Source organism: Hypomesus transpacificus, chromosome 26 (genome assembly GCF_021917145.1).
Source record: "Hypomesus transpacificus isolate Combined female chromosome 26, fHypTra1, whole genome shotgun sequence".
Taxonomy (NCBI): Eukaryota; Metazoa; Chordata; class Actinopteri; order Osmeriformes; family Osmeridae; genus Hypomesus; species Hypomesus transpacificus.
In genome coordinates this window covers 2206260-2219744 of record NC_061085.1, presented here as the reverse complement: position 1 = coordinate 2219744, position 13485 = coordinate 2206260, and the positions used below count along the sequence as shown (strand labels likewise).

The 13485-nt window shown below is 39.7% G+C and overlaps 1 protein-coding gene across 2 annotated transcripts in view; it reads left to right on the top strand.

Annotated features, from left to right (window-relative positions):
* Positions 1–13485, top strand: part of zgc:113223 (uncharacterized protein LOC541424 homolog) — a 130247-nt gene that overhangs the window by 107088 nt on the left and 9674 nt on the right. Inside the window, exons 8-9 of one of the 2 annotated variants that reach the window (XM_047049922.1) lie at positions 3581–3595; positions 3690–4148. The exons of the other annotated variant lie outside the window; for it this stretch is intronic. Coding sequence (XP_046905878.1) covers positions 3581–3595; positions 3690–3719 — 45 coding nt within the window. The 3' untranslated portion in view covers positions 3720–4148. The remainder of the gene's footprint in view (positions 1–3580; positions 3596–3689; positions 4149–13485) is intronic. 2 annotated transcript variants of the gene reach the window in all.

Below are 13485 nucleotides of genomic sequence, written 5' to 3'. Positions count from 1 at the left end.
GCCATGGTTGCAAATTCAACTTCCTGGACTCTCCACGTTTTCACCGTTAGCCATTAGCTATTAGCTAACAACGTCACAGCCTGGATATTTTCCTGTCAGATCCCAAAGCTATCCTAGCAATTCGTTAAAGACTTTGTTCAACAGACTGCGGATTGGCAAATTCGCTAGAATCATATCAGCCTTATTTGAGACACATTTGAGACAAAAGTGACCACATTCTCCACACTATATTCTTTAACTTTAAAAATCGGAACTCAACAAAACTTCAATTTCACCATTGAACCCGAATTTTGGTTTCCATATTTCTAAACATTTCACACTTCCTCTGTACAATTTTTTAAACAATTAACCATGGTTATATTTACCTACATAGAACCTCAATATTTACAAGTCTATCAACTCTTAGTACTATTTCAATTTCAACATAAAACTTGGTCCAAAGTCTACATATGCACCTAAGATTACTCGTCAGAGATGTTTACACAAATAAGAGTTATGGTTGGACTAGTCTTCAACTAGTCCATTTGATTAGGTAAATATTAATACCACCAAACTCATACATTTCAGCAAAACAACCTCAGCAGCATCAAACACTTATATGCAGCACCTTTGCCCTTAAATAAAATCAGGCCTTAAAAACAATCACGCTTCAGTTTCTCGAATTAGTTCCCCTTGTATACACTTGTCTCTCTGACTGGTTCATCATTTTACGTGCTGCACGGAGTATATTCTTTACCGTCGCCACCCTCAATATTGGCTATGAACCTTTTCTCGAATTAGTTCCCCTTGTATACACTTTAGTCTCTCTGACTGGTTCATCATTTTACGTGCTACACGGAGTATATTCTTTACCGTAGCCTCCCTCAATATTAGCTATGAACTTTTACATTTACTTCAACGGCATTCTCACAGAAATTAGCAACAATCTTTCCATTTGGTTAGGTATTTGACTACCACCAAACTCAGATATACTTCAAATATCTAAGTTCTGGTCAGTCAGGCCGTAACTAATTCTGCTACCCGGATCTCCCGACGCCATTGTTAGTAACCCTCGCCTATTTACTTCACCAGTATTTCTCCTGCATCAGTTTTCAAAACATTCGCTTGACCAATTTTAAGCACACAGTTACACTTATTTGGCTTTAGCAAAATCACTTCACTGATACACCACCAATACCGGTCTCAGTAGAATATGACGCCCTATAATAGCTGCACTGGATTATCATCAGATTTTAGCAGATATAGGACCAGAGTGCATTTTTAATGACTACACTGTGGAATTTTTCTAAATTCTTCCCCAAAAACACAAGTCGACAAATGTTATTCTTACCTTGTCCATCGAAGGCTGTGCCTCTCAGCTAGTCCAGAATTCCACCATCCCCCCCCCCCCCCCCCCCCAAAACGGGGGCTCTTTTTAAAGAGCCATATTTGCTGCGAGGTTCTCAACCGTCGTGCACGTCTGCACGATTTTAGTTATTAGTTCTTGGGTTCTGGATGGTGGAATGGATATTGGATTCCAGGCTGGAAGGACCATTGTGTCAGAAATATTAATCTATCAAGCATTGCACAGTCAGTCGATGAACAAGTTTAAGAAAGTTTATTGCTTGCGGCCGGCCCACAAGGAGACAAAAACATCACACGCCATTGTGCTACAAGTTTGTCTGCTAGCATGTTGTGCTAGCTAGCTATTTAAGCAGCCCCACTCTTTACAGTCATTGGTTAAGACAAAGGCATGCAAATGTTCCATGGCTCTTCTTCATTGGCTCCTTGCGTAGACCTGGTGTGCGTGTGTGCGTGCGTGTTTGAGTGTGTGCCTTTTGACCCCTGTAAGCTTGACCACATGATTCACCCAACACAGATAAGGCCAGACATCTTTTATGGCCTCTCCAGTAAGAGAAAGTGTTCAGCCCAGGTCACCTTGTTTACATATGCCTCATGTTACCCAAAGTTCAGATTTGGGGGTAGGCTTCTCTATACACACAAGGAATGCTGAACACAGAATCATTCTTTTACAGGATAAATGTGCTTGTTGCGGAATCCAGTTCAACATCTGGGATCAACACATTCGACATTCGTATCTCAACTGGTGAAGGCGCACTTTGTTGTGGCACTCGAACTTGTGGAATACTTTGTCTTTCCGGTTGGAACGCAGGTTCTGCTGCTCTGAGTCCAAGATGTGGTTGAGGAGTAGTTTTATTTTGACATACAGGCACACGGTGCCAGTTGTAGGTGTAGTCCTCTTCCCCATATGACTGTTCTGAGCATTCTGGATTTGTCTTTGTTCCTTTCTTTGTTTTTGTCTTGTCTGGTTTTCCTTTTGACATTGTTCTGGTTCTACTGGTAAGTCATTGACTGGCAAAAGGAGATTTCGGTGTAGAATTCTAAGTTTTCGGTCTCCTGTCTCACTTTGAACTTTGTATACAGGTCCATCTCCAATCTTTTCAATAACTCTGTGGATACACTTTTCCCAGTAAGCTCTTAGTTTTCCAGGTCCACCTCGTTCCGAGAGATTCCTGACAAGTACTCTGTCTCCAGGTTGTAAAGGGATGCCTTTTGCGTTTTTGGCGTAGTACTTTTTACAAACCTGAAAGTGACTGTAAAACGACACAAGAGTATGCTAAAAAATGGGCATGTCGTATGCAAGAAGCATATAAAATTGCCTCAGAAAACAGCCAGAAAAGGAAACTTTAGGTTTGATGTCAAAAAGTAAGTCTACGGGTAGTCTAGGCATTCTACCATACAGGAGAAAAAAATGTGAGTACCCAGTTCCTTCATGTCTCGTACAATTGTACGCATGGAGAATGTGAGGCAAATGATCTTTCCACTGCGTTTTCTTTTCTTTCTGCAAGGTGCGTAACATTTGAAGAAGTGTTCTGTTTAGATGCTCAACAGGATTCCCCTGTGGATGATAAGGGGTAGTTCGAGAGTCAGCTATTCCTGCCAGTTGTTGGAGTCTATTTTCGAACTCCCTGCCCTGATCATGGTGGAGTTTTTCAGGGTACCCGAACCTTGGGATGAAGTTGTGGAATATTTTCTCGGCCGCCATTTTGCGTGACTTATTTTTCGTTGGATAAGCTTGCGCAAAACGCATAAAGTGGTCTACCAGGACTAATATATACTCGTAACCGCCTTTACTTGGTTCGAGGTGAAGTTAGTCAACTGATACAAGTTCAAATGGGGCACTAGTAGTGATTGAACCCATTGGAGCTTTGTCCGGAACACATGGACGTTTTTGTTTTAGACAAGTGCATTGGAGAATAACTTAATCCTCTAAGTCGCACTGCATGAATGGCCAATAAAAGCGTTCTCTTGCTAAGTGAATGACTGACTGCGCCCACATGACCCGTATCATCATGCAAATGTCTCAAAACAGTCTTTTTCAGTGTGTCTGGTAGAACTAACTGTTTACTTTTTCCAGTACATCTGTACAGCAGTCCTTGGTCAAGTTTTAGTCTGTTCCATTCGTGTACTAGTCTCCTTGTTTCCCGTGTCATTTGTCTCTTATCCTTATCATTTGGATTCCATCCTCTTTTTTTCAACTGTATCACTTCATTGATTGACTTGTCTTCTTTTTGAGCAGTTCGAAAGTCTTCAGGTGAGATTACAGGAGTACCTTCAGTGTTGAAGTCATTGACATTCGGCAACCCATGAAAAAGCGGCAACCCATGGCACTTCTCTGTCTCTCATAGCCTTGTCGCCTTGCCAAATGGCAGAAATGACTTCAGGTGGCATTGTCTCTAAATACTCGGGTAAGTGATCTGTCAGTTTAACATGATATCTGGACAATGTGTCAGCATCGGCATTTGATTTACCAGGGCGATACTTTATAGTAAAGTGAAAATCCGCTAGCTCACCCACCCAGCGATGCCCAACTGCATTCAACTTGGCCTTGCTCAAAACATATGTGAGGGGATTATTGTCCGTGAATACTGTAAAGGTGGGAGCGTAATAAAGGTAATCCCTGAATTTGTCACAGATCGCCCACTTGAGCGCCAAAAACTCAAGCTTGCCAGAATGAAAGTTATGTTTTTTTTCAGCGGGTGTGAGTGTCCTGGAACCATATGCAATGACACGTAGTTTGTTGTTCTGGTGTTGGTAAAGTATGGCCCCCAGTCCTTCATTAGAAGCGTCTGTATGGAGGACGAAAGGTAAGTCAAAGTCTGGGTACGCTAAGGCTACGTTTACACATAGCCGGGTATTTACAGAAACAAATATTTTTGCCCCTCCGTTTTCTAAAATAACGTCGAACACACAAGTACGTTTTCAAAAATGTTTCTGTTTACATGAACCCGCATATACGCCCCCGAGCGCCATCATAACTATGCCAAACCTGTAGGCGGCAGTGTAATCTGAAGGATAAAGCCATGCAAACCAATCACAATTTTCAAAATCAACAACTACGAATAACACGACCGACTTCCTTTACCTTTCAGGCGCGAGGTTCATTTGTTTGAATGATTCACAAATGCAATGCACAAATATATTTCGTGATTCAGAAATATAACGCAATTCACAAATAAATGACCCCATTATGCTAGTTGTGTTCGACTTCATGCACCACCAGCGGTGCCGACAGCCGGCTGCGTTGAAGCTGAGAAAGCCATTGGCTGCTTCAAGTCAGCCGGGCTGCAGGCGACGCCGGCGCTGCATGAAGTCGAACGCACGTGTTACATAAACAGGACGCTCTCATGACGTGATGCTTTTTTAGTCCCATACTGTGAGCTTTGAGAACCTAAAACTCTGTTTAAGCTAGTGCACACGCAAACACAAAAACTGAGTTTTCAGAAATCTCCACTTTGGCCGGAGTTTTTAGAAATGATCGTTTTCTGTGATAAAACCTCAGTTTTCGTGTAAATGAAAGGCCAAACCGCATGAAAATATATGCGTTTTTCTTCCGTGTAAACGGGGCCTAAGATTGGTGGACTAGTTAACATGTCTACAAAATTTGATTGATTGCAAAACTGTCTCGATCACTGGCTGCCCCTCTCCAGTGACCATGTGGCGTTTCCCAACACTTTTCGCTGGAGACACCCTATAGCCCTTTGTCCTGTTTGACCACAGACAAAGCAATGATGACATGGGATTATGTTTTGTTATACACACGATTTGCATCTGCCCCTTGTTTCTCCTCGTACCTGTGGGTTGTGTGTTTCACGGCTAGTCAATGGGTTTTGGACTGTCAGGTGATTTGGTCATTTGGGCTAGATGTTTAGTCAGTGAGGACACTTGTGCTGTTAGTTCTCTAACAGCGTCATTCTGGCTTTACTGCTCTCTGTCAGTTTTGTTGTCTGTAGTTTTGTCACCACTGTCAAGTGCAGCAACAGTCACTGTTTTAGTCTAACCAGTTGTACCAAGTCTTTTCTGTCTTTCTGCCTCTTCACTTGTTGACTTACTGATTTGTTCTAATAAAAGATAATCACTAACTTGCATGTCACTAAGGAAGGATTTTAAGTCGTGCCTGACAATCATTTCTCATTTAACCCTTGATAGAGCGTATGGAGAAAAGTACCTTGAACAAGTTTAACATCATAAGTAAAACTAGTACCAACTTGTTGGGGCTCAAAAAGAACACGTTGTTTCAACCCCATTACTCGGTACAAGACCTGCTGTGGAATCCCCTTTTCTGACTGTTTGGCATTACTCAACTCTTGAAAGAGCTCTGTACTGTTTTTGTCACGAATGTGAGAGCGAAGAAATCTCCTTAAGCTCATCTACATTTAAATCACCTTTGTTGAGTAACATATCTTTTGATTTGATTTGATTTGATTTAGTTTTATTTCAGACATATCCACATACAAAACAAAATGAAAAGCATGGAAATACAACAAACAAAAACTATGTTTTCACAAAGAAAAAACAAAAAAAACAAAACCAAACAAATTATCTGTGTTGTTGAGATATGCCTGAAAAGGAGCAGGAAGAAGTTTACACTTATTTAATCCTGCCCCTTTCCTCCACACCACACTTGCCATTTACATACAACCCAATATACTATAAATCTTTTATATTTTATATATTTATACAATGCATATATCTATATTTATATTTATAAACAATCAATATATCCATATCTACATACATATCTATACAATCAGTATTTATATCCATATCATTATAATTTCCTTCTTAATTCACACCCTCATCCCTATACCTTATGAAAATCATTGATTTGAACCTTCTTTTAAACTGGATCATGTTTGGACATTGCTTTAGCTCCGTGCTCATCCCATTCCACAGTTTCACACCCCCAATTGAGATGCAACCGCCAGTGTCTTAAAGTTTAACTGTTGCCTCAAATTGTAACCCCCCTCTCGGTCAAAGAAAAGTTTTTGTATGTTACCTGGTAGCAGTTTATTTCTAGCTTTGAACATGATTTGTGCAACTTGATATTCAACCAGGTCATTGAACTTTATGATACAGGAATGTAAAAAGAGGAGGTTGGTATGATCATAATATCCAGCTTTGTTGATTATTCTTATGGCTCGTTTTTGAAGTGTGACTAGTGGTTGCAGTGAGCTTTTGTAAGTGGTCCCCCAGACCTCCACACAGTAATTTAAATAAGGTAAGATCATTGAGCAGTAAAGAATATGCAATGATTTGTGATCCAATATATGCTTTGCTTTACCCAGGACTGAGATGCTTCGTGACAGTTTAGATTTAACATGATTTATGTGAGGTTTCCAGCATAGCTTGTGGTCTATTGTCACACCCAAGAATTTATTTACATACACTCTTTCAATGTTAACACCATCTATCTTGACATTTACATCACTATTTAAATTACAATTTCCAAACAACATGATTTTAGTTTTGCTTAAATTCAATGATAATTTATTATTGTCAAACCACCTTTTTAATTTGCTCATTTCAGATGTAATTGACTCCAGAAGCTGCTGCAAGTCCTCTCCCGTACAAAAAATATTTGTGTCATCTGCAAATAACACAAATTGTAAAATATTTGATGTTTTACATATGTCAGTTATGTAGAGAATAAAAAGAATTGGCCCTAACACTGACCCCTGGGGGACGCCACAAGCAATGTCCAAACAAGCTGACACGTATTCACCCATCTTCACAAACTGTTGCCTGTTCTGTAGATAGCTCCTCAGCCAGTTTAATACAACCCCCCTGATACCATACCGTTCTAATTTATTAATTAATATATCATGATTTATGGTATCAAATGCTTTTTTGAGATCAATAAAAACACCAGCTGCATATTTCTTTTGGTCCAGGGTATTTGTAATATTTTCAATTAGCTCAATGACTGCTAATGAAGTGGATCGGTTGGGTCTGAATCCGTATTGGCTGTCAGTTAGTAAATTGTGTTTATTGATGAATTTATTAAGTCTAGCAGCAAATACTTTTTCTAAGATTTTTGAGAATTGAGGAAGCAGTGAAATAGGCCTGTAGTTTGTGAAGTGGTGTTTGTCTCCAGTTTTTTACAGCGGTATGACTTTTGCAATTTTCATTTTTCTTGGGAATTTACCAGTTTTAAATGATAAATTACAGATGTGCGTCAATGGCTTCGAAATTCCGTGAATTACTTCTTTGACTATTCTCATATCAATGTCACCATAGTCAGTAGAAGTTTTATTTTTGCATTTATCGACAATCTCTATAATTTCACTCTCTTCCACTGCTGTTAGAAACATTGATTTTGGATTAATGTCTATGAAATCATTAATCCTGTCATCAGATCTCACAGGAACAGGTATTTTTTCAGCCAGTACTGGTCCAACATTTACAAAATATTGGTTAAAGCCATTTACTGCATCATCCATATTGTCAATAGTCATATCATTTTCAATAAACTCATGCGGATAATTAACTTGTCTAGAACCATTTCCAATAACATTATTCAGTATCTTCCATAGACCTTTAATATTGTTTTTATTATTATCTATTAATTTTCTATAATATTCTTTCTTACTAATTCTCATAATGTTAGTTAGTTTATTTTTATATTTCTTATATTTATGTTCAGCATCTTTGGTTCTAAGCTTTATAAACTCTTTATATAGTGTATTTTTCTTTTTGCAGGCATTTTGTAATCCCTTGGTTATCCATGGACTATCTGAATATTTTAATTTCATTTTAATTTCTTTTAATGGGCAATACTTATCATACAACAATTTAAATATCCCCAAGAATATTTCATAAACTTTATCAATATTTTCTTCTTTATATAATGGTTCCCAATTTTGATTTAATAATTCATTTTTTAAAGTGTTTATTGCCTCTTCTGTCCGTACTCTTCTGTACTTGAATGTACTCTCCCGTTTTTCCCTTTTTTCCCTCTTGTAGTTGTTATTGTACACAAGAAATACTGGCAGATGGTCACTTATGTCATTGATCAACACGCCACTCTTGGTTTTACTCTCTAAAATATTTGTAAAGATATGGTCGATCAATGTCAAACATGTTGATGTTATCCGAGTTGGCTTGGTGATCAATGGGTACAACCCTCTACTGTATAGCATCTCCAAATAGTCACTAGCTGGTACTTGTCTATGCAGACTCAACAAATCAATGTTTATGTCCCCACACAAAATATACATTTTCTTTTCGTTAAGCTGACACAACACTTTTTCTAGATGTTCATTAAATGTTTCTATTTTTGACCCAGGTGTTCTGTAAATACATGTAACAACAGCATTCCTCTTATTTTCCATATCAATCTCCACTGTAACACATTCAAATAAATCAGTAATGGCTGTTGTCATACATTCTACAATTCTGCATTTAAAATCAGTGGTCACAAATAAGGCAACGCCGCCTCCCCTCTTATCTCTTCTACTGCAATGATGCAGTTCATAACCTTCCATACAGAAATCTACACCTCGATCTTCATCAAGCCATGTTTCTGACAGCGCTATTACTGAAAATGTATGTTTAAAAGACCTTATGTATTCCTGGATCATGGCAAAGTTTGCATACAAGCTCCTACAATTAAAATGTATGACTGAAAAATTGTCCCCTGTAGGCACGGGCAAATCCGTCTCAGTCATCATTTTCTATTATCAGTTAGATAACATGCCCATGCCAATAAGACTGCGGGTGCAGGCCATTCCCTCAAACCAGAATCTTTTCGGTATAACTGTTGCATCCACGGCGCAAATAGGCACCCCTGCCCGCATCCATCCACACAGTCCCATAAAGAAACTATAAAATATAGGCCTACATCAAGCAGCAAGTGCAACCAGGTTGAGAACAAAATAAATAATTTAGTCCACAATAAGTCCAAAGTGAAAATAAAAAATAGGCTCAGCTGCAATCCTGAGAAAAAAAAGAAAAAAAAGATCTGGGGGAAGTCCCCGCGGCAGAAAACGAAAGTAGGGCTATATAGGCCTATGAAAAAGCAGCGGTAGCAGAGGCAGTGTGGTTTTAACAGTTTATAGAGCTTGAGCCTATGTCTCCATGGAAGCATTATAGATCCAGATCGATTAACAGAGAATATAGGCCTACTATATACAGTCATAATGAAGGTGGAAAAGTGCTTCATACCTTGTTCCAATAGGCGCGCAGAACTCCATTCAAAACTTAAAAGACATAGAACCATGAGGATAGAGGCTTTTCGAACGCCCTTCAAAAGAAGTAGAAAATAGAATGAATATCCAGCCAAAAACGTGGCTAATCTTCTGGTCTTCACCTGGCACGGAATTCTTATATTACCCAAAAGCATATTTGGCATCATCTTCATTTGTAGCGGTCCAGGTCTTTCAGCTCCCTAATCATCAACACTTTCTCCGCTTCAGGCGAGGGGCCATTCAACCTTATCAACACCTTGCAATCCCTAGTCCAGGTTGCCTTTATTTTGTGTTCCTTCCATAGCTGCCGTGCTACTCTAGCAATCTCAGCATTTTTAGATGTTAGGTGTTCGTTGACGTACACTGCCGTGCCTTTGAGCTTTTTCCCCTGCATCAATAGCTCTGTTTTGTGTTTACGACTCACAAAACGCATTATGATTCTGGGCTTGATCGCGCGGTCCTTACTTGGTAGAATGTGACAAGCTGCAATGTTGCTCTTGTCCAGGTGGATGTTCCTACTTTGGAGAAAGGATATTACCTGCGATTCGACCGATTCTTGATCTTGCGAGCTTAAACTTTCCTCGCCGTCTCTCTTGGTTGCCGCGGCAGCATACGTCCTCGGTTTAACACCAAGGCCGCTTATTATTACATCTTCTTTGCGGGTGAACAGTTCCATGTCTTGGATTTTACGTTCCAGTTCATCCATCTTCAACACTTTGTTTTCAAGTACAGCAATCCTTCGATCTTTTGCAGCCATACTTTCTCTGAGTTCTTTGACTTCTGCCAAAATGTTTGTGATCTCAGTTTGCTTTGCTGCAACGTCTTTTAAATCTAGCGTCAATTTCTTCAGTGTTTCATTCATTTCTCTTATTGTTTCTTCCATTCTTTTGGCGGCGGCCATTTTGATGACCCTTCCCATGAGGTCACATCCCAAATATCTCTAAATGTACCAGGCTTTGTGATTTTAAACACACTTCTGATAACTTCAGATTTAGAAAAACATTCAAGTAAACCTTCATTGATTTGCTTACACAGGTTACCATAGGAAACATCTGAACTAGTATCTGAAATCTGTCCACCATGGAGCCTAAACTCTCTGCGTGGAAGCAGACTTGCAACATCACTGATACTCAATACCTGATTTCTTAAACTGGATGATGGACTAACCCCATTCAGTGGAGGGCCAACATTTCTGCTGGTCTGGCCTGCAGCAGCGAGACTTCTTGGTGGTGTGCCAATGTCTCTGTCTTGTCCAGGAGAGTAGTCATGTGGTATAGAGTGGAGATCATTGGGCTGAGGTGATAACAGAGCGACGTTTCCTTCTGGGGTGGTGGAAGGAAAGGTGTTGGAATGAACCAGTGCTGGAGCTGGAACAGTGGTCTGGTCTTCTCTCTGGATGTGAACGGAACCCTCGCCTCCAGGACCCGGTGCAGCTGTAGATCTCTGTAGGTCGGCAATCAAGTCATCTAGAAGGAGCAGTTGTGTCATACCTTCATCCTCTTGTGACTTGAGCATGTCACCTCTCAGGAAATCAACGATCAGCTCATACAAGTCAGTGTCACTGAACTCGTCAATGCTGTCTGTGATACTGCCGTCATCAATATATTGGGTGATGGCTTGTAGCTGGCTTGTGTTCAAACTGGAAAGTTGTCTCTGGATTTTAACGATTATGATGATGCCGTATGAACACGTATTGATGGTGTTGGATACTCTCTGGATGACACACGCAGTAGGAGTCTTCCCTGAAGTTCCGGGCACATAAACGATACAGGTGCATTCTTCACCAGGCACCAGTTGCTTCGTTTACATCCCGGACGAGCCCCCAATTATTACCGGCGCCAGCTCTAGGGGAAGCTGGGCGGTAACAAGTGGCACACAGTTAAAGGTAGACTGTGTAGCCTAAAGGTGTGATAACGCTGCGGGGAGACGTTAGCCTTGCCACAGCTAATTTATTTCTGAGAATCATTCAATTATCTCATGCTCACAAAAATCAATAAAATTAAATAGGACAATAAATAATTAACCACATATTTGGTAATAGACAGTAAAGTCATATCCAAAGCGACTAAAAACAATAGACCATAAAATAAAGCATAAAGTGCAAATACAAATAGTAAAATATTAAACATTAAACCATATGTCCACTTTTGATTAGATCTGTTGCTACAGAAGGGCATTAATTGCACTACCTATTCTTTACATTTCTCCTACACTCCGATCTCATACCCACACACACAAGCGGTCAGCAACATTAAAGAACAAAAGCCTCCGAATGGCGGCAAAACTTTATGAACACTCTGCACGGTAGCTACCTTAAACTTGTATTTATGGAACATTTACGATCAACAAAATACACACTTGCATGTTACTAACATTTTCCAAAGCACTTGAGCAAGTTTACTTGCTTAAGGCTTTAAATACATTTTTACAATTTACTTGATACTGAACATGGCAACTCGTAATACAAACCGATGCTACATGAAGCAGTACAAACAAAAATACATTCTACAGTTAAACATTACTTCCTGAAACATTTTACATACAATTCTGATAAATTTGGACCAAGTTGGAGTTATTTATTAACTTTTTAAAGATTATACCTGCGGAGAGACGAAGGAGACGTTAGCCTTGCCACAGCTCATTTATTTCTGAGGCTGCGCCCGCGCTTTGTCCCTCTAATCCAATCTAATGGTTTCTTCCCTTTAGCACAATTTTTTGGTTGTTCACAATATGTACTTCTTGTTTTTGACTACCCGCAATGCTGTGGGGCTATCTTGTTGTTATTATCAGTGACCTATGCACTTTGTAAAGCTCTCTCTTGGAAGTCGCTTTGGATAAAAGCATCTGCTAAATGAATAAATGTAATGTAATGTAATCCCCACAGTAGCGCTTAGCGCCCTCTACTGGTTTGGATGTCACTCCAAACAAAAGACACAGGAAAAAAGAAATAGAGGGGGTGTCTGTTTCTTCACACACTATAGATGTAGCGTTTCTCAACCTACTACATTTGCTTGGCTACTTGTTTGGCGTTGCCTTTTCAGCGTGAGATATACAAGGTGTGGCGTGAGAGCGTGAGAAATGGTTGAAATGCATGTGTCACGCAGCGAAACCGTGAGAGTTGGCAGCTCTGCAACCATAGCTTTGATCTGGCTGAGGCTAGAAAAATCTAACTGGAAACCACAGGAAGTGGCTCCTTGTGCCAGAAGTGGGAAGAAGGGAGGTTGACTGCCTCAGAATTCGGCAAAATAATGAAGAGAAAAGTTTCAGAACTATTCATACAGTCAACATACTATTCTAAGCCCTTCACTGCTGTGGCAACAAGCTATGGCTCTGCCATTGAGCCAAACGCTAAGCAGCTGTACCAGGAGTAATTTTCAGAAAGGCATGTACACATAGCTGTGGCCTCCTGCTACAACTAGATCTTCCACTCCTTGGCGCGACACCTGACGCCATAGTATGTGACAGGCTTGCTTGAGGTGAAGTGTAGCAAGGGACATGACAGTAGCCAGAATCAGAATTAGCTTTATTCGCCATGTAAGTTCACAAAAACAAGACATTTACTGTGGCAGGAAGGTGCATACGATAAACAATCTTAATGAATCTTAAATATAAAAGAAAAAGTCTAAATAATTTAAAAACAATACTGTACAATGTAAGATATAAAGTATAAGATAAAATAAGATGCAACTGTAAAATGCAATATGACTGTAGGCCATAGCCATCAAAGACTTCTATGTGTTAAAGATTAAGAAATTTGTCTCAAAGAGGCACAACAGCTGTTTTCAAATTCAAGGGCAACTATTACTTAGCGGACTCGACTTCTGTAACTTTGTGCTTTTTACAAGAAGAGACGTATCAAGAGAGTTCACAAAGATGTTCAGTTCATCAATGACATGATTATAAAGCTGCACACATTCCATGCTCACTTTACTCCCAAAATATAAACCAGACCAAA